At 38.1% G+C, this 21,695-nt stretch overlaps 1 protein-coding gene across 2 annotated transcripts in view; it reads right to left on the bottom strand.

Annotated features, from left to right (window-relative positions):
* SYT1 (synaptotagmin 1) overlaps window positions 1-21,695 on the bottom strand; it is a 334,456-nt gene that overhangs the window by 30,505 nt on the left and 282,256 nt on the right. For both annotated transcript variants that reach the window (XM_026040975.1, XM_026040974.1), the window contains exon 8: window positions 21,024-21,141. In XM_026040975.1, the coding sequence (XP_025896760.1) occupies window positions 21,024-21,141 (118 nt within the window). The remainder of the gene's footprint in view (window positions 1-21,023; window positions 21,142-21,695) is intronic.

Genomic DNA, 21,695 nt, shown 5'->3' with positions numbered 1-21,695 from the left:
AGCAACCCTTAACCACAAGTGAAGCACTAAAGTACTGCTTACTTTCTTTAGGATGAGCAATCACTTTAGTACTGAAAGAAGAAAGAATGTAAACTAGTAAGAAAGGACAAATTAGAGGTAAGCAATCTACTTTCTTTCAACCAAATGTGAAAAGTTAAATTCTTTTTCATCTAACTGGCACTATAACTTGAACAGCAACATTTACATGATATGGAAGGCAGAACTAAGGTGTTGAGGAAGGCCAGTCTTCACAATACTGCTAGCTTACCCTCATAAACTGTCTCTTTATACAGCCTAAGACAGTGGGATCCTGATCTATGACTAGGACAACTGCACACAAATAAGCACGAATAATGACTGTTGCATTAAAGAATTACAGGCTACACTGTCAGGATAGGATAATTAATATTGCACTGCAGATTTAGCTGTTTGTATAAAGAAGACAAGATGTTTTTGTTTTGCATTCTTCAGCTAAGATGCTCTTTAGTAGCTCTCAGAGATATGCTTAGCTTAATCCAAGTTGGCTATACAATATCTACAATTGACATGCCCCATAAATCACTCTCTGAGGATACAAATCAGCTGTAAAAGGAGAACAGTCAAACAATATTTCAGAGCTTTTGGTATTAAACATGCTTTATATGCAAAGATTAAGAAAAATATTGCCCATGGAAGTTAGGAGAATGYCATTTAAGTGGTATAAAAATAAAGAGTAAACAATAAAATAACTAGTAAAAAGTAACATTTTATTTCACATGTGCCATGAAAACACAATAAACATGATATGTGCATCTGTCATTCTTCAAATTCTGTGATGGTACTGTATAGCAGAGTATATTAAATTAGAGCTATAATAGRTGAGTATAAAATTCTTTAAAATGGAAGTACTTTTTTAGGAAAAATGTTTTATTTTTTCACTCACAAGGTAATTTGTGAAGTGATAAAATTAGGATTCATCCAAAAGTAACCGAATTGTGTATAAGCTGGCATCGTTACTGGAGAAGTCATAAAAACGAGAAAGGAGGAAAACATGCAAAAAAGTCATTACAAAAATGGTTTGCACAACTTTTCATGAAGTGTGCCACCTTGCTGAGAGAGATGACAAAGCCTTGGTATTCCTGGCAACAAGAACTATTAGGGCTGGCCACTGCATGAAATGCTACAGCTTCAGTCCCTGTGGGCAGAAGGGATGCTCCCTTCCACAGCCATGTTCCCGGCTGTGTCTGTGCAGACGTTCAGGCCCCACAGAAGGCAGCCTGCACATCTCTGCAAAGCTTCTCCATAACCTTAAAAATACCAAAATTCCACCTGGGGCACATTTTTACCAGTTGCACATCACCATTGCCAAGAACAGCAGCAAATTTCCAATAGATACTCCACAATATACTGAGCTATGCAGCACTTCCATGTGCCTTAACTCCAATCTTTTTCTTTACCATTCAAAAAGCATGGTAACATATAACTGATTTTTTGGAAAAAGGTGTACTGTGATACCAAGGACATGGGTGGAGATGTGATTTTATCTATTATTTTCCTTCTACTCCATGGGCTAGTGAAAGAYGTTGGATTTCTGAACATTACTGAGTGTGATATCAATCTCATTTAAACATTGTAACATTCAGGAAGTTTGGTTGTAACCTTCCTTTTCTATCCCAAATCAGAAATTTCCAATACGGTCACTGAAATATGTTCACTATTTGACAAACTAAGAGGTCTTTACTTAACAAACAACCCCACATCCATGCTTATTAATTCAATGTATACACATACTTATCACATATACAGGCACATGCCTCACAGGAATGGCCGTGCATGAAATACAGGGTTGATTTAATGTTGTGCTGGGGAAATTACTATTCATTTCTTGCAGGCTGCCTTATTTTTAAGAACAACAAGCTATTCCCATTTGGAAGCAGTGTGGGAGTGCGGGCGGATGACATCTGTTCAGTACCACCCCTGCAGGAGCATTACTCCTACACAAGGGATTTACGTAGTAAGAAAAGCTAGTATTTACAGATTTTATTTACTATATAAATAACTGTACACGATAGACTATTGACCAAGCCACTAAGTGTAACAAAGTGGAATCCACGTCTCTGCTCACACATTCATTTATCATAATTATGAATCCTAGTTGCCATTATTCTAGTCTTATTTTTCTACCACACTTACTCTTTAATTTAACCTTCATTGCTCTTACAACAACTATGCAGTCACATATGTACACCAAAAAAACTTAACATTAAAAGATTAATCAATTAAACCATTCAAATGATTGGCTTCCTTTTATTAATTTTATTTCCTACATCAAGGTGTGTGCATTCTCTGGCATGTATGACTGGCCAAAACAAGGATGCAAACTTCCTTACATAAACCCAGTGTGATTCAGTGACATTTGATCAACYGAAAAGTCTTTGAAAAATATTTTCTAGTCATTTGGCTAGACGCCTCTTTGGCTCATGCCCTTTACCACTACTGGATGATTCATAGCATCATATATCTGAGAATCAATTCAGCAGCAATTGCTGTTCATTTTCTACATGGAAGAGATAGGACTGCCACCGATTTCTCTGGAAAATACACACTCAACTTGGAGCATTTAAAAACACAGTGGCATTATGTACTCTTAAAGGTTATAGCTACTTTAAATCTCAACTCATCCTGAGCCAAATCTTTTACCTCCTATGGGAGGCCCTCATAAGCAAAGAACATCTTGCAGACAGTGAGACTTCCAGTACATCCTACTAGCTGAGCACTATAGATCAGACTGTGACTTCACAGCTTAAAATAATCAACTAGAAATTAATCATACAGTATGGGAGGCACCTATACTGTGCCTTCCAGCAATTCCTTGTGAGGCTGCCTCTTTTGCAAGGTCTTTGTTCTCTCCATGTCCTCCAGTGAGGGAAGGGATGGCAATCACGCTGAAAGACTGCATGATGCCCTTCTTGCTGTTGGTTTTCCCGAGAGCTTAATTTACTCCCTCTTATTGCCTGACTAGAAGCACATTCACCATATGACCATGATATATTTTGTCCACAGCATGTGAGCAGACAGGAAGGGGATACCAGAACTTTGGTCGTGCCAAGAGCATATCTTTAGTTGCATGATGGAAAAAAGATTGGAGTATTTAAGCCCTGCTGTGCTCCCATACCAGGTGAATAGYTTCTTCTTGTTGCTATAAATTATAGAGTTTAGAGTAGGAGAAAGCTGCAATGCAGTTATTTCTTAGTTTCCCATCTATTTCTAGACTTCACTTTCTAAATTCTCTTGTTACATAAACAGTGCCTATCCCCACTCCACTACTCAGCACCCTTTATTTTGTCTGTCTTGATTTTCACTTATTACTGAATCTTCTCATTACCAAGTATTGTTATTTTTTTCTAGAGGTCCCTTCCAACCTTAATGACTCTGTGTGATTCTGTGTCTGTGTAATTTTATTTTGGAACGTTTCAAAACATTAATATTATGAATGATTTTAGTTAACGCTGAAAGCTTTCTTAGAACATCTATTTTACTTAGCTTAAATATTTTGGCTGATTTCTCCTGGCTCCTGTTGATGAGCAAAGTATTCTTTTCCATACCCATGCATTAGTTTGAAGAATGAAAATTGAGTGACCAACTCACTCCATGCTTATATACAAGTAATAATCTAAGTCTTAAATGTATGCATTTGAGATTAATCCAATCTATCTGCATATGCAGCACAATCAATCTAAGTCTGTTTAAATATGTTTGTATCTCGGATGGCATTTGGTACCTCAAATGACTTATATCTACCACTAAATTAATGATACCCATAGAGAATTGACAGGTCTCAAGTGCTTGTGTGCTGCTGCTGCCACTGAACCAAGTAAATAGTCTATCTGTGTTGCTGTACAGACGGATTCCACTGCTGTGCATCAGCACTGCAATTCAGTGTATGAAGCATTTATGCTGTGCTAACTTGAAAGAATCAGCTTCATTCCCATGTAATACACAACTAATAATTACATTGAAAAGCCTCCAATTAAAGTCCTATTTGAAAGCTTTCCAGACCTGCTGAATCCCAAACAAGGAATGGTCAGTGTCAAGTAAAAATTAAATTAAAACACATTTGATAAAAATCTTAATTAAGATTGTGTCAGAACAAATACATCTCACAATGTCCTGAAGCCCATTACATTTCAATATGACAAAGTGCCATTAGACGTGAATATCAGCAGCTCAATGTTGTTAGAGATTCAGTGCTGTTTTCCAAACAGTTCTTATTCGGCCTGCAAAGTTTTTGCTCTTGAACATTGAACCTTCCCATATTGAGGTTCAATGTCCATCTGAGAGGACCACAGGAGCTGGCTCACCCCTGCAGTGGTCCTACATTCTGGTCCTGGTCTGGACTTGACTTGACAGGACTTGACAGGTCTTGTCCTGGTCTACACAAGAGCAACCTTCAATGCCAACATGTCACCACTGTCACCAGCAGCTGTGGTCCAGGATGACTTGAAAAGCGCAGACTTCGCATTCCCTCCTCTCAAAGGTGAATAGTCCATACCAATTTCTCCCCAAGTTTTTCATGTATCAACATATTTTTTTTTCTATCTTAGCATAATTGTAGGTGGATCATATTAATCATATATTTTGGTATCTGAAGAGGAAAACTAGAGGACCACAGAATGTAATTTGAAAATCTGCATGGCAAAACACTAGAAGATGCAGGCCATGACAGCCACAAAGTTAAAAGAAATCTAAAGAAATAACCTAATTAAATAAAGAAATTGTTTTCCTTTCCATTCCAAGATGAGAACAGATTGTTTCCATTCAGTTACTCCTCCAAATTAATAGACTAACAGAACTGAAAATCACTGCCATTTCCATACATCAGTATTTCTGAAAACATAAGGGCTTATCTTGATAATTGATTGATAGTAAAATTTTCAATAATACAGGCTCCTATTATAAGAATCTACCAGAGACATAATCAGCAAACCAGCTGCAAAACCCTCAGACAAGGAGCCCAGAAATCATTATAGCACAGTATAATTAGTTTATGATTTTATCAGTGTGYGTGTCGGCAGGAGCAAGAAAGGGACTGCTCTTCACAGAGACAATTCTATCAAAACAAGGCTTACAAAGATATTAATGTAAAAGCTTCTCTTTGTCTGAAAATCCTTTGCCATGGCAACTTAAAATCAGCTGTTTCCAAGTGATTTTAAAGCTTAACCATCTTTCCTAACCTTTGAGCTGCAGACCTGGTATTTCAACTACGACTATTAAATCTTCCTAACAGGTGTATACATTATCTCTACAAGGACCTGCATGATGAGCAGGTCCATTTACCCGACAGGGACAAGTAATCATTTCAGGTCTCATTCGTGACAGAAATGAGTGTATCAGAAATCCTGTATTCAAATCACTCAAACTCTTGCATGCATACTCCCACCATGGCTCAGGCACTGAGATGTTTTTTGCATTACAATGAAGCTTCTTTTCACTGAACTGTGTTTTTGTGCTGCTTTGCACTTGCTGACAGTGTTGATCTTATCGTCCTCAAGGATATCTGATAAGAATTACCTGATTCAATGGGAACTTGAGATGGTTTCAGCTACAGATRTATGAAAACTTACTTGGAAATCTACAGATGCTCCTCCATTCAGTGAGTGAGACTGAACACACAGATAAGTTAAACAAATCTATCACAAATTCGAACTGGAGAATTGTGYACCTCAGATTCTGTGAGTGTAAGAACTGCAGAGAACATTTTGAGCTGGGAGTTGTTAAGCTATGTTGGGCTAATGGCTCTTATTAAGGCTATCACGGGTAGTGGTTGTAAACAARTTAACGGCCTTAACAAAATACCCTATACTATGCATTTCATAATAAGTGCTTACCATTTTTTTGTTTACCCATTATATTCCTGACTTGTGTTCAGATGACAGCAAGGAAGAATAGGATCCACAATTCTGCTATGTGGCTTTTGGGGTAATGTTTTCTGGGGTCTGATCTCTCTTGCATCACCGAAGTGCCTGGAGATCTCAGTCAAGCACAGTCAAGATACAAATAATATAGAGCATGGCTGTATACTCTTCAGGAAGAACGATATTTGCACACAATGAAGGAGGTGAATGAATCTCAAGGCTCTGGACCAAAGAATCTGTGAATGTATACAGAAAATTCATGACATTATTGCTATTATTGTCACAGTAGCTCTCAGAGGTCCCTTTCAGTTGAACATTGGCTCTATAATGTAAGAGGCAGCTCTATGCCAACTTAGAGATGAGAGCAAACGAGATACATAGAAACGCTTTCCGAGGTCAAATTTAGCCTTAAGGCCTAAAATAGCATTGAGGTGGACACAGAACAATACTGGCACATCTTAGGTACCCAAAACTGTAAATAAAAAAGGTGTTACTTGGGCATGTAAGAGGCCACAGGTATCACTGTCCACTGGAAAAAATGCTGCTTCTTCCCTAAGGGTCCAACATTCTACCACTGCACATTCCACARAAGACATCCACCTGGATTTCCCACATGTCAAGATGCCCTCACTGTCTCAAACTTTAAGAGATACAGAAAACTGCACACTTGGATCCCTCTGGGAGGTAGTCGGATTGGCATGCTCTGGTCGTGCCTAGTACAGGGTTATGTCTGAGCTCCGCACAGGGCACGGCCTTCACAGACTTAGTAACAAACGTCGCCTGTGAAAACAGAGAACATGATTCTAAGTTTTCATGAACGGTACATGCATGTGGGAGGCAAGAACTTGGCTTCTGTTTCCTGCTCTGTGGGAAGGAAGGCACTCCTCCATCTCCTCTGAGAATTTCTTAACCACCCGGCTCTAGTCTTAGTTACTGGTTAGGAAATCAAACTAATTTCTGAGATCTTGGCCCAAATTAATGAGAAAGAAAGGTGCTTACAGCAGGAAGAATATCTTGTAGGAAACATCTCGATTTGTAAACCAGTGGTTAGGGCACTCAGATGGATAAGGACAGATGAAGAACTGTAATTTAGGAGATTTTACTTTGGTAAAATGCAAGCTTTCTGCCTTAGGAAGTTATGAGTTAAAAACCACAAAGCATACACCAGAGCAGGAACTACCACCTAAGATTTCCCTGACAGTTTCAGGCACTATTACTGAACTAGTCGTGTTCCCATGGCATCCGTATCTCCCCTGCCACATGCAGTTGCATGTGCAGAGCCTTGGGGAATATTAATATATAGAGACTCCCTGTGAATTGCTACAGTTACTTCTTAGAGAAATACAGTTGAACTTTATCTCTTTAGGTTTTGTTTTGATGCCTTAGAAATTCAGTTTTCTTACTCGTCTAAGCTTGCCTTGAAATAATATTTGTATTGTTTAGTACAACATTTAGCACTACACTGACCTCTAAGGATTCTCTAGGAGCTTAAGGGAGTGCAATACATAGATTTTTCTTCCTCATATTACTTTTCAAATTTGGCTATCAAGTCAAGATAGATGGCTAAATTAGCACGGACTCCATCATTTCCCTACTGACTGCACATCTGAGAGACTCGGGTAAGCATTAGCTTAAGCCCCCAAATCTCTATGAATCCACACGTATTAGAAAGAATTTCTTGAAGTCCTTTAATTCATAAACAAAACAATAACAGCTTCTGCCTGCAAAGAGCTGTGTAAAAGATTTTAATTGTGGCATCAATCCTCTGCTTCTCAGCTTACGAAGACTTGGCCCTGAACAACTGATGCAATAAATATTTTTGTCCCTGTGACTGACGGAGCTGGGGAACACTAGCAAAAGTACATTTTAAGATGTACAGATCACTGGCCTGGTACTATAATTGCATGCAAAAAACATCTGTGGTCTATTCACCTTTGGAAAAGAAAAAAATTCATCACTCACGGAAGTCCACTTTATGGATTGTCCATAAAATAAATGAAATTAAAATGTTATGTGTAATCTTTTAAATAAARCTTGTTATTCCCTACATTTCCTTTAATTTGTTAGTATGTTGTATACTGAGCTTTTTGCCCATTGCAGAGAGTAGAACTGGATGCCTCATGTCAACATATGCTGTGCTGTCAAATGTGTTGATGTAAAGTTTGAAAATGTGCTTTGGAGCCAATGTTAATGCTTCAGCTTAGCAGGCCTCTCGAGGGGAAAAGGCAAGCTTTATGCGGATTTAGTGTTGTTATTGAAAAGCTTGTGCTGTTCTATAGTGGCTTGTGCTTTATGACCAGTGTCAAAACCATAATGTGACTGTCTTTTACCTTGCCAAGTCTCTGGTGATGCGTAGCTGGAATCTCTTGGTGTCTTCTGCCTCCCCCCCCAAAAATTGTTGTCCTGATGATTTGCATGTCATCTTTTTCAAAAAGCAATTAATCACTGAAATTATTTAGGCTTTTAACATCTTTCTGAGCATCATTATTTATCACGATAATCTGATTAAGTATCATGACAACTTGATTAAGTCATCAAGGGATTTACTGTTTCTTTTATGCTGTATTTCTTTTATTCTGATTAGCTTGTGAGACAATCTCTAATCACAGCGCTTTTCCTTTTTAATATGGCTTGCAGACTTCTTAAGAGAAATAGCTATTCAGACTGATTTTATTTTCCCCATGTAAAAATTCATAAGTAAATTGCCAAGAGGAAATAAAAAACCCACAAATGRTAGTCAATGTTCCTTCTCATTTCCTGAAGGCAAAAAGGCAGCAATTATTTATGCAAAGACAGAACAAACATCAAGTCAACACAAGGCTCTCCAGTAACAGGCCGAAACCTTTAATAAAGCTGTGGCTATACATCTATATTTAAGCAAAATAACATTAAAAAAAACCCAAAATCTGAATTCTAGAACCCTTTATATGATAAAGTAGAAACTACACCCCACAAAAATCAATGGGACAATTTGTGAATATGTCTCATTGGCATGTTGTGGAATGACAGAACCTAACTTTGTATGTCACAGACACTCTTCATTTCTTTGGATACTTATGTAATTTGGGAGGTGAAGTGGAAAACAATCATTCACTGTACAAATAAGGATAAAACAGGCAGATGGAGAAAGACGGTTCTAAAATTTCTAAGAATACAAACTAAGAGAGGAAAACACAGGTAGAAATATAAAACTGAACGTGAAAGTTTTGAGTATGACCAGAACAATATCTTTAATTGAAACAACATTGGAATTAATACAGAACACTAGTGTACCATATGGATGTTTGGATCTCTGCCAGAAAAAAACAGCACTATCTCTCCTTTTACCAAAAAGTGGACTGAAATTATGTGTGATACAAGACGACCTTTCTTTTCAATATACCAGACATGGTACTGACTTGGCAGACACACTACGAATGGTCCTGAGCCAGTGCCTGCCCCCACATCTGACCTGCAGATACTGAAGGACGGTTTAATTACTGTGTCTCCTTTCAGAAACCCAGGCCAGTGCCATAAAATTTGATTTTCATGAATGCAGAGCTGTCATTAGTCCTACTGAGATGAAGCTCACAGCATTTCTATTTTCCCTTTGGTTGCAATATAACATTATTAAAAAATGTAAGACAAACCACCTTCCTCATTATGTAAGGAGTACAATAGCTTGCTCTTGTCTATAGATGGCAGTACTATCAATTTACTCAATTCACCCTGTTATCAAACACATGAGATAAACAGCCATAAGCAGCATACAGAACACATACTTATACAACACATCTCATTTAGTATGCTAGATTGCTATAATATAAGTCAGACAAACAAAAAAACCCCATCCCCCTAGGGTTCTTCACATTTGAAGCAGATTTCATGGAAATTTAACTCAATTTCAGGAATATAATTGAACTAACAATCTGTTCTCTCAGACAGGATGTCCCCTGCTTGATATTATGCAGGGCTGGATAGATGCCAAAGCAGATTTAAAGGCACCTCAAAGTGATGGTGAAAAATAACTGGGCTTTTCTAAAAGCAAGACGTGTGAGCTAGATATAGGTCAAGCAGTAGCACTACAGATGATGCTAATCTTCCTTTCCATTTCCTATCAAAATTCACAGACACTAAAACTATAAACAAAGAAGAATATATAGCAAACAATGCAAAYAGAAAAGCCGAAGTGCTTATCTAGCAATATCTAGCTTTGTAGAAGGCAAACTTGTATGTACCTACACAGCAACAACATGCTTAGGGACTATGTTCTGTGCCCAACTATAAAGCCAACAGCTAAAGAAACTAAAATAGGTTTTCTAAAATCAGGGTATAACTTATGTTATTCAAATACAGGGTCTCCTATGCACACAGATCAATTAAAACTAGAGGGGAAGCAAACACAGATTTTTAAAAAGCATTCCTTTGTTTTAGCCAGAAACAAGGAAGAAAAAAGTCTCCATACAAGAAAGTGAGAATATATTTGAATATGAATCATGACAGAATGTTTGTCACTGGGTTTGCAATAAAATAAAATAAAGAAAAAAATCTGTTGCCAAGGAAACACTGTCAAGCAGTTCATCCTATCTTCTTGGTGGGTAAGTATCATCCTGTGATTGACTTTCCCTACCTTTTTAGTATATTGGTCAGTGTCAATCAAACCTGACAGGACTACAGGACTCTCAAGCATATTAAATTCCTACAAGCTTTGTGAAAGTAGATAGCTGAGTGGAATGTGATAGCCTACTAAGTATCCTCATACGAGGCGAAAGATGCAACACTGGCTCACCAATTACCACACATGAGAAAATACATGTGGAAAAGAGATATTATGGATGGAGAAAGGGTTCAGTTCAAGCATGCATTTAATTAGACATCATAATATGTAATCGCACTCAGAAATTCAAAGAAAATTATGCCTTTTCCACTGCCTAGCGAATTGCACTTTAAATTATGTGAAGACTAATGTTTGCCTTGCTTTTTGCCAACTCTTAATGCAATGGAGTATTTTCTTAGTGCAAAATGTAGAGATGAAGAAGCTATGAATTCAGCAGCATATCCTCTGATTCTTCATGGAATCTAATTGGAAGTTAATACTTAAGAAGCTAATACTTAAGATGTTATAGCAGTTGCTATTTTATAAATACCACAGACATACTACCTACACAAAGAAACGTGTGCTGGTGTACTTGGAAGATATGCCTATTGTCTGAATAATTTTCACTTGCAAAACTTGGATGACTGTCTATCCTTTGGCCTTAATCTTCTTAYAGTTCTCTGTTTTCTTATGAGAAGAATCCAAACTCTGTCAAAGAGCTTGAATCCATGGCTAAACTGGCCAGAAATCATGTCTTTCTCATATCTGAATCAATTTCTCGACAAACTGAGGTCAAAGAGCTCACTCAGTTTAGGAAATCACTCGCTCTCCCACAGTGACTACCAGAAGATGAAGGCTGAGCAGCAGATGGAAATGCTGCTCTTGTTTTCCTGACCAGAAGCCAGATAGTAACTTCCTGAAGTACATGTTCCCTCAGCAATGGGACCCTATGGAAAGTCTCCAGGAATGGCTTGTACTTGACCTGGGTCATTCAGGAAGGCGTTTGATTCAGTTYCCTTTAAGTTTGCTGTAGCTACAATGAAAGCCACTTTTAAGAAACCTCTCCCAGAAACAAAGCTTTGTCCCACAGCAGACCCCAAATATGTTATCTGTACAAGAACATACAGCTTCTTTTTAATTACATATTCCCCTCTAGATTTTTTTCTAACCATAAGGAAGCAACCTGAATTAACTTAGCTGCCAACCAGCTGAAACAATTTGCGGTGCAAGTCTTGCTGATGCTGTCACATACTTACATAAGCACTTCTTCACATCCCACATAGCCATGGCTTCTGAACTTAAAAAATCCGTCATGCTGCATGCTCTCATAATCACTGCTTTTAGTATCCTTCAAATGTCGACAAGCATGGGATGGTTTACTGATGGAAAACAAGTGATACAGCCGAGCACCCAAACTCAGCTTCCTGGAACTTGCTGCATGAACAGATCCCTCACAATAGTATTTTAAGGATAATGGCCCCAGAGCCAGCCGTACTGGAAAGATTTCTGGAGAATTTAAGAACCTTTCTCACTGGGGCTAATTCATGCCACTGTCATAGTCTCTTCATTGGCAAGGTAGATTTAACCTGTGGATTTGAATAGCTAAAGTGTTCTGTGAAATGGGAATTCTGTGGGAACATGAGAAAGAAAGAGATAACACAGGCTAGGTTTGACAGTGAAGAATAAACAGCTTCTACCAGCTGAAGCAATTCCTATGGGGATGCTGCTGAGCTGCGCAGGTCACTTTTGGATCCTGAAATTCTCATGTGTCAGTATTTGAAGGTCAGGAATTAAAATGTGGTTCTGTCTACTGTTAAATCATACAGTTTTATAATGTATATCTGCAGCTCTATTTGGTTTTCAACAAACAATTCTAAGGGAGTATGTTGTGACAGAATTCACAATATAGAGCTTACATGTCTTTTCTGTTTTCCTCCCAAATATAAAAATCCAATTGAGTTTTGCAGTGGGTGAAATTCTATATGTTGGATTTCCTTTTACAAGTTTTGCATGAAAAAATCAAAATATTATTCATCAAGTATTGGTAAAATAAGAAAATTTATATCTGTTGGCATATAAATTGGACAGATGCTATGTGATCTCCATTTTGTGTATCCCCATAATGAGAGATATATTTTACTATATCATAATTATTACATTAATATCTAATGTGATTGGATGCCACGAGAAGACAATGCACATAAATATTTTCATTTGAGACAAGTGAAAAATGCTACTATTTGTAAATTTGAAGACTTCTCATCAGAAATGAAAGGAATTCATGCAGGGAGCCAGCAATAGCACATTCATCAATAAGACAGAACAAAAAAGGCAGCATAATAAAGAAAAAGGGAAGACAATCTTAATCTCTTTCTATGGAATAAAATCACTAGACTAACAACCGTAAAATGTCAGAAAGAGATTTTTGCTTCATAATGACAGTTTTGCTGTTGCATTTTATTTTTGACAGATGTATCAGTTGAGGCAAACACTTCTGGCACCATCTTTCCAGAAAGACCAGTATAATGAAGAAAAAGCTTTTTTTTTTTTTGTTTTTTTTTTGTTTTTTTTTGTTTTGTTTTTTGTTTAAATATAAGTGCAGTCTTAGGGGACAAAAGCAGACCACATTCCTCTTTTATCTTTAGTTTAGCAAAACCACCTGAGCTGTCCAAACAAAGTCAAGTATCTAAATAAAAGTTGGCTTGGGTACATAACCTCACTCATACTTGGTCTTTCCTGCCTTTCAGTACATCTGAAAGTGTCACAGAAATGAGACATATACAGTTGAAAAAAATATGCTTAAGCAGCTCAATTCTTCAAGTGAAAAAGAAGATCTAAGCCTGTATGGTGATGATACAGAAGTTTCTCACGACGACATGATACCTGCACTGACTTCTACAGCTAGCAGAGAAAAGTGCAAGGATCAAGAGCTAGGAATTAAAGTCTGACAAACTCTTCCCTCTATCACCACCATCACCACCAAACTTGTTTTACAGAAGAAGAGTGGCATTTCTAGGCTTTACTCTTCTACCTTGTCAGAAGTTCATTTGCTTTTTATCAAAAATACTGCAACTCACTCAGGTGGAATTAGGTGGCTCTAGGATGGATGGTATGGTCTGCGTTGACAGGCAGAAATATGGCCCAAACGTTGGCTTTTCTATCACACTTAYGGCTCATGGAGTGAAAGTGAGCAGTAAAGTACTAGGAAAGAGAATACCACTGAGATGCATGTCATTCTTCTGAAAGGCACAAAAGGCACGTTAAGGATACCTGAATTTTGGCACCACACTCTCAGTGAGTGATCAGACTGCTTCTTGTTACCCATGGTAGGGTAATAGGAACTTTTCTTCAACTGCATTGATAGAGGAAAGGGTAGGATTTGACTTTTTGCCTTCAGTTAGAAAGCTTTGGCAAATGAGTTTTGGAACTGGTAATGGGAAAAGGTCTCTTACATTTTTGTCAAGTGATAAACATCTTGTAGCTGCCAGAAGGGAGCTTCATTGGTAAAATTTGCAAACAGATTCGAGCAACTATCACCCAGGAAGTATATCAGTAACGTTACTGACAAATTACAAACACCTTTCTTCCTATATTTTTCATTAAAATAAAGCATGCATTTGCTAGAAGCACCACGTTATCTTCCTAGTCTTGTTTCTAGTCCAGGGTACCCGATGACACATGTATTCTCTGAACACAAGCCTTACTCCCTTCAGGAACAAGTCAGGATCAGGTGTCTAATTTGAGAAATGCTTCTTTCTGTCAAGATGCACGCACAAGCCAGTTAAACTTTGGAAAAAGAGCCACGAGRCCTGTAAGATATAACCACATAAGAACTCATAGAAACTAATTGCCTTTCCTGCCCATGAGGGATTAAACAAAGAAAAATGCATGTGGGATTTAAAGTAATGCACAAGCTGGGTTTTAAGATTGCTTTTCTTCTTGCAGAAAGTCCTAAAAAGTCCATCAAACCTCAGCTGCACAACAGTGCTAATAAAATGCTCGTGCTGTCTTAAGAACCTGCATGACTTTACGCAGTCCTAAAAAAGAAATACCCTCAATTATACATTTCAAGCTTCTGTGAACATTTAAGTACTGATCTAAACTGTATTTATACAGATGAAAAAGTCATTTTCTTTTCGAGTTCATATTTTAATTTCTTCTTCTAACCCATTAAAAAATGTAAGAAATAGGCTGCAATTTTCAGAGAGTAAAAATAAATTAAACTTACCCGTAAGAGAACAACTCTGACTAATTTCCCTAAGGATCCCAGAACCTATCTACAGTGTTTCAACATCTATTTTACAGCCACTCATATTTTTATGAAATTCCTGTAGCGCTTGAAAACTTAAAGTATTAACCATCTCATTTTCATACAAGTAATTAACACACATGTCTTCATTCTTGCTTTGGGAGCTGCATAACCAAATAAACCCACTATAATCGAAGTAGAAATAAGTATGTGCACACATACACACACAAAATGCATTACATAGTCGTGGATATTCAAATAAAAGAATAAGAAGTCTATCTTTTGCAGAAGGGAGGTGGGAAATCTATGGAATACCAAAGAACTATGATTGCTGCCTGGCAGAGTCCACCTAGCCCGTTGCTGATCTGCTGTATCTTTTGCCAGAGTGGATGACTAAGGAGATGTTCAGACACTGCTAGATTTCTAGTAGATATTTTCTCAAATCAAGCAAATCAATCAATCTCAGTCTCCTATATAATGATTCGGAATGAGCCCAGGCAATTTTTTTTGGCACAGTGTTTGTCCTAAGGTTTCTTAGAGCAACGATTGTACATGCTTTATTGGCAATTAGTTAGTATAAGCCTTTTTCCCTCAATTTAGGCATAGCAGGGGAAAAAAGGAGCAGAACAATTTGACTTTGCTTCTTTGTTGGAATTGCCACATTTGATCATTCATTTGGAATTGCCACATTTGATCATTCATTTGGAATTGCCACATTTGATCATTCATTTAATACAATATATTATTGTGTGCAGTAGCCTGTAGTACAAAACCTGGACTCACTGCACAATGACAGCTCCTCATAAGAAACCCACAAAATGTTCTGCAATAGGAGAGTTTAGAGAGTAAACTAAAATAGAGATTTATCTTTCAACATTGCCTCTATGATGAATACCTTGTCCTGTTGATTCCCTTTAAAATTTTAACTTTGGAATTGCAGACTCTCAACTTGAAGAGAAAGGTGATTTGAAGTCAAAGAGTCAAGCTGGGTTTGAAGATACAACTCCAAAAGACCTTATTTCCTCCCAAAAGAGAACTCTTTTGGACAAGAAACCTCTTGTCACTGCCCAGTATGGGGGAAGATATCCCCAAGAGGAGCATTCATGACAGAGGTTTAAGGACTGAAACCATCACCACCGCAAGAACACAAAATGAAATTATTGCAATGCTGAGAGACTATTCTGGAAGCTTTGGAGAGGCACCTTGCTATTTCAGCCATTGACTGCCAGTGAGTGAATTACAGTAGAAATATTATAGAAATCCTTATTGTAACTTGAGATGTTAAAATATTTGTTGATATTGATCTCTGCTGGGTTCTCTAGGATTAAGCCAGTTGGAAATGCAGCTGTTGTTGTGGTGATGTTTGTTTTTTATTTTTAATTTTGTCTTTTAATAAGGCTGTTTTCTTTCTCCTTAATGTCTGCTGAATTATCCTTACAATATGGCTTATATCAAGGCCATGGCACTAATAGTGTATTTCTCTTCCCATAATATTACATTCATGTTAGATAACTTTTAAGGTTTCTTCTATTTTAATGAAGTTATTAAAGTGAATGCTCTAACTGCATAATTCATGAGCATTCACACTCCCCCATCAAAGATTCAGGTTCTAAACTATTTTTTTTTACTTTTCAATGACATTCTTTCATAAGACATACAACAAATCCCTGAAATTTAATGCAATATTTAAAGCAAATATATAATTGTAGAAAACTAGCTTCATTTCTGCTGTGGCATTATTTGGTCCTCAGAGGTGGTTCTGGTTTATAGTATTTGCTTGGCAGATACAAAGAAGCGCTGTGCATATTCTATTTATAACTCATAAATATTGAGATTAGCCTTCACACATAATGGATGGGACTGTGGGCCCYGTTCTCTTCCATGGCGGCATCTGCACCTTCCTGCAGAAGGAAGAGCAGCACGGATTCCATCACAGCCCTTTTCTCTTTGCAATTCTTCCTCTGCATTAATCTGGCATAAATAGGTGCAGTTTAGGGTCTGCACTAATCCGTGCTACTTGGCAACAGTTCCCAAGGCAATCCGTGAGCACGCGTCCGTAGGGCCCTCTTCTCCCTGCTGCTACTCCGGGTCTGACCAAGGGGAATGCAGAGGGGCAGCACTGCTAAGGAGATAAGGGAAGAAAGAAAAAGCCTGCTACTAGGATACATCCCTGCTAATTAGACTGACTAAAGGCTAAGCATATTAAAATAATATGCATAAAATGCAAACACTTTCATTTTCAAAGTTTTGTAGAAGGAATAAACCATGTTGAAATTAATCCTGAAAGAATGATAAGCTATTTTCAGGCTTACACTTCTTATCAGCTACTAAAAAGTGAAGCATTTCAGATGTAAAGCAAAACAGTATTTTGCCAGGCATACATACTGCCCCTGGAGTTCTTAAGACAGTGCTTTAAGCCAARGAGCCTCGGCAGTTAAACACCCACAACAGCAGTTTGCTTAGATGCCAGCCCCAGGTGCTTCTGAAAGTTGAGAGGGAAAACGTTTCCAAAGCATTCCAGTAATTTATTTCAATGATTGGCTCAGGCAAAGCAGGCAGAGCTGCTGGAAGTTRGAAAGAGAGAAAACTTTACTTCCTCTCTGGAACAAAAGTGAATCCAAATGTAAGACATGACTAAATGCATGAAACACCACAGAACTGTCTGCATAAATGTGCATCAATTCGAGGATTTTTCCTATGAAATGAAAAGGAGAAGCATATTTATTGACCAGACTGCATTTATTTGCAAGTCATATGTGCTAAGTGTTAAACTACTTTTTTCTTTAGAAAATAAGTAAAGATTACAAGTACAAAATAAGATTAAGATGAATTTAAATAATGGTTTCATGCTTTCTTATTTAAATCAGTAACTGAATTCACCACCACTCTGATTTAAACTAATTTCTCATAGGGGAGATGCAGATAACTCTGGGGGCTGGGAACATGAATAAAGTATCAATAAGCATGGACAACCCTTGTGAACTTAATGGCATTGCTGAGCTGCATTCTGTCCTTTTGGAAAAATCAGCTGGTCTTTATGTCTGTAGAGATTAAACTGCAAGCTGGTTTTCAATCCTTCCCATTTTTTCTTGTTAAAAGCCCACAGTTACTTAGGAGTCTAAGTTATCGTTATTTTCAGTAAGACATAAACGTCTAAGTCACTTAGTTATTTTAGATGAAGAATACGTAGAACGTTATGTAACAGGGGTTTACCAAACTCAGACAAATAATAATAATCTCTTTATAGTCAGCATTCCTACATATCACCTGCCAGATGTCCGATTCATTAAAAATACATTTGAATWTAATTTGAATAATTAAAATGCCATTTAAAAACATGCATAATTGTTTGCCAGAGGCTCTTGTTCACCAGAAGTAATAATTTTCACTTGTTCTGGTGACTTGATGAGCTCAAGCTGAACAGTTTCGGCGTCTGTGCCAAGGTTTGCTTTAGTCACAGCCTGATGTTGCAATTAAGTTTAAGACCTGGGAGTTTATTGCTCAGATGGGTGATCTGGTTTTGTTACAAGAAGTCTAATGAATTTGATGATTAGTCTGTTGTCTTTTATTGTCTCTTTCCAAAGTAATTTGCACTTGGCTTTGGAWTGCAAATAAAATTTATGGAAAAGTTCAGAATGCCGGAGATGACGGTTTTGTTTGCAACTGTAGTAACCATCCAGTGGGATACACRTGGTGAGTAGCTGGGTCAGTATTTCACTACTAGATTCACTAGGTTCACACGACTGAAGACGCTAGGGGTGGTAGCACTTTCAATGTCTTTTGAACAGACTGCTGCTTTCGACTGTTATCTTGTTGAGCTGGCTCTACTTCAGGACATAAATATGTATGTTTAAAATTAAGCATGTTCCTAACCACAGTTATGGATGCAAAAGGTAAGGCAGCTCTTTGAGGATTATGCTCAAGCTTCGATGAGGAGMAAGGGTATAGCAGATAGTCAACAGAAGGAGTGATACTAAAATGTGYGGGGAAATGGGCACCCAAGTGCCCTCCTTTCCACAGCGTGACTCATCTCCCCTGYGAGGTGGAAGAAAAAGCCCTGCTCTTTCCAAACATCTCCATTAGGCTTTTCCAGCATCTTTCCAGCATTCTCCAAAAGAGGCGAGAACAACAAACATATTTTAAACTGAGAACTCAGACACTTTTTGCCTATTTTTGACAAACTTTTAGCATTTCATTTATTTTGTGACACCCACGTAATTTTTACCTCCTGGTAATGGCCTTCCCTTGGTGACAGTAAGTGCTGCTGAGTCTACAGGTAACATTCAGAACACATTTGATTGTTAACATTTGCCACCTCCACTGCAATGCAAAACTTTCACTTCTGMAAAATGGAAAGCAATTTTGGTTTTTAGAGAAAAATAACAAAACTAGTTGGAAAAGTGCTCACTAATTGAGATAAAATCTTGCCACCTTCATTGTCATTAAGCAGTGCCTTACTTTGAGAGCAGGTATTATTTATTGTGAATTACGAAAACAAAATCTCAGCTTGATTTCAAAAGTTATTTCTGCATAATTTATTCAAAGAAAAATTCTCTAATGAAAGATTCACTGGATTCACTTTAAAACAACATTATTTCATCTATAATTACTGCCTCAGGAATACCGTACTAACTGCCATTTATCACTGTCAGTGACTTTTGAATTCCTACTACAACCACAGCATCCCACTGGGTTTGTTTGTCTCTGAGAGAACATGATGTTTTTAGGTTGAAATGGCCCTAAGAAAAGGAGAACAAAACTCATCATCCCCTAGAAATATATTTAAATGTCCTCTTACACTGTTCTGACATTTTAGCACAAGCAGGTGAGCAAAGGACCATTTTCTCCTAGTTATTTGCAGCAGAGTGCATTGTATTTTCCTCCTGAAGTGYGTAGAAGGTCTTCAGTTCATTAGTGTTTCTCCTGCCCATTTCTTTTCTTACAAGCTCAGTAGCCATGGTTTATCACATTCGTTGCAAATCCTGGGAAAGAATATAGATGCTCTGGCTCTTCAGCCTGTATTCAAGTCACAAAAATCACGCTTCTTCATTAGCGAGAGAAAGAGTCTCATCTTTCATTAGGATACAGTTTATAAGGACATGTGTCTAAGAACATTAATTTGCAATTGGACCAGTAGAGATGTCAGGGAAACTATTGTGGTGTTTCCTAAACTGGTGTCCACATTTTAAAACTGATGTTGAAAAACATAGTCTTGGTTTCAGACAAAACTACAAGMATGTCATGTTTGATGACTTTTACATTTTGAGGTCTCTTGCTGTACAGTGAAAGACTTCAAAAGCAAGTAGAAGAAAATAAAGATACCTGGTAACTAGGAAGGGACTTGTTCCTCTTTGTGACCRTTCCTCCTGCTCGTCAAAGATAGTACCTAGAACCTCCAGACTTACTTGGATCAGGTTCTCATTCCTGTATATATTTTGAGATTAACTCTTACCTTGTTCTAAGATTACAGGAAGCAGAAGKGAAACACTTGCTTAATTTTGACTGTCATTTGTCAAAGGGAAATCACCTCTGTGTGTTACTGACAGTACTATAAGTTTTCAGTTTGAGAGCTGTGCTGTAAACATCCTCACCCTCACCACTGTTCAAACCATCCCTTTTGAACATAAAACAAAATTTCCCACATAAAACCAATTTCTCCTGGAAAGACTGATACAACACCTTGTTATTTAATTTGTCCCCGGCTAATTGGCAAGTCAGACAGTAGCTGGCTTCCAAGAACTCCCGATGCAGCCGGGAACGAACGTGGAGGTGCACGAGGAGAACGGGGCTCCCTCCTGCCCAGCCTTGTGCCTCGGCCATTCGCACGGAGCCCCTGAGAGGCACAGAGCGCTCAGGCAGCACCCTGACCTGTTGTCAGTTCCTCTATTAGGCATTGTCAGCAACAGTGCAGGGGAATGCTCACATTGTGTGAGATTAAACAGACAATAGGAATTGTAGTCAGCTTCTTTTTTTTTTTTTTTTCTCCTGCCTGAATAGTCCATATTTATCTCCAGGCAACAGGGAAGAAGGAAAGTGCAGAGAGCTTGCAATGCCATCTGACTGTTTAACTCTTCCGACCTCATCATGGAGTGCAATGCATAATGAAATTCCCTTTTTTTTTTCAAGCTAGAACCAGTTCTGATAGGCTCGAGTCCTTCATCGAATTTCAGAGAACACAAAGCACGTTTTTCAGACTGCAAACAAGACCCCTTACCTTCTCCTCCATGAGATGACAACGGGCAAGTGAGTTGCTTTTCAGGTCTGCAAGCCTGCACAATCTACCAGCAGATATTGGTGCTCTTACCTGATAGCCCTCCGACATCCATCTTCTTCAGGTTCTTGGCCTCTAGGATGACGACAGTCAGCTTGCCAGCAGTAGGCACGTAACGGAGGGAGAAGCAGATATCACCCAGTTTTTCTTGCTGGAAAGCAAACAAGACAGTTTTTGTTTTTGTTTTGTTTGATCATTTGCATCTTTTAAATACAGTTTTAAAAGCCACAATCAACAGGATGGCATTTTAGATTCCTTTCAGTACCAAGCAACAACTTTTTTCCKCAGACTGTGTTTCAGTGAAGCCCCTTAACACACACGTGTATGAAACCACTGCGTTGTTTCCCGTGATATAGTGACATGGTTCTTTCTCATCACACTTTGTCATAAAGCAGCAAAGTAAAATAAGCACTGAGTACAAACCATCAGTCTAAAAAGGCTCTGTCTCTCATCAAAGAGGCAAGAGAGGAGGGCTGAGGCTCAAGGCACATCCCTCCTGCTGTCACAAACTGGTTTCAGTGTTGGATTTGGTTTTGCCTTTGGCCTCGTACCCATCACCTGGGATCCCACCAAACCCAGCCTTTCAGGGTTTGTTGCTTTGTACTTTGTCAATAGGTCTGAACATAATTAAGCCTTTCCCTCCACGCCAGAATTATGGGGACTGGGTTTTATAAGTAAACTGCATGGACTTGCAGACATGAGAGA

This window comes from Nothoprocta perdicaria, unplaced genomic scaffold (assembly GCF_003342845.1).
Source record: "Nothoprocta perdicaria isolate Ctin4 unplaced genomic scaffold, notPer1 scaffold_272, whole genome shotgun sequence".
Classification (NCBI taxonomy): Eukaryota; Metazoa; Chordata; class Aves; order Tinamiformes; family Tinamidae; genus Nothoprocta; species Nothoprocta perdicaria.
This window is presented reverse-complemented; position numbering and strand designations above follow the sequence as displayed.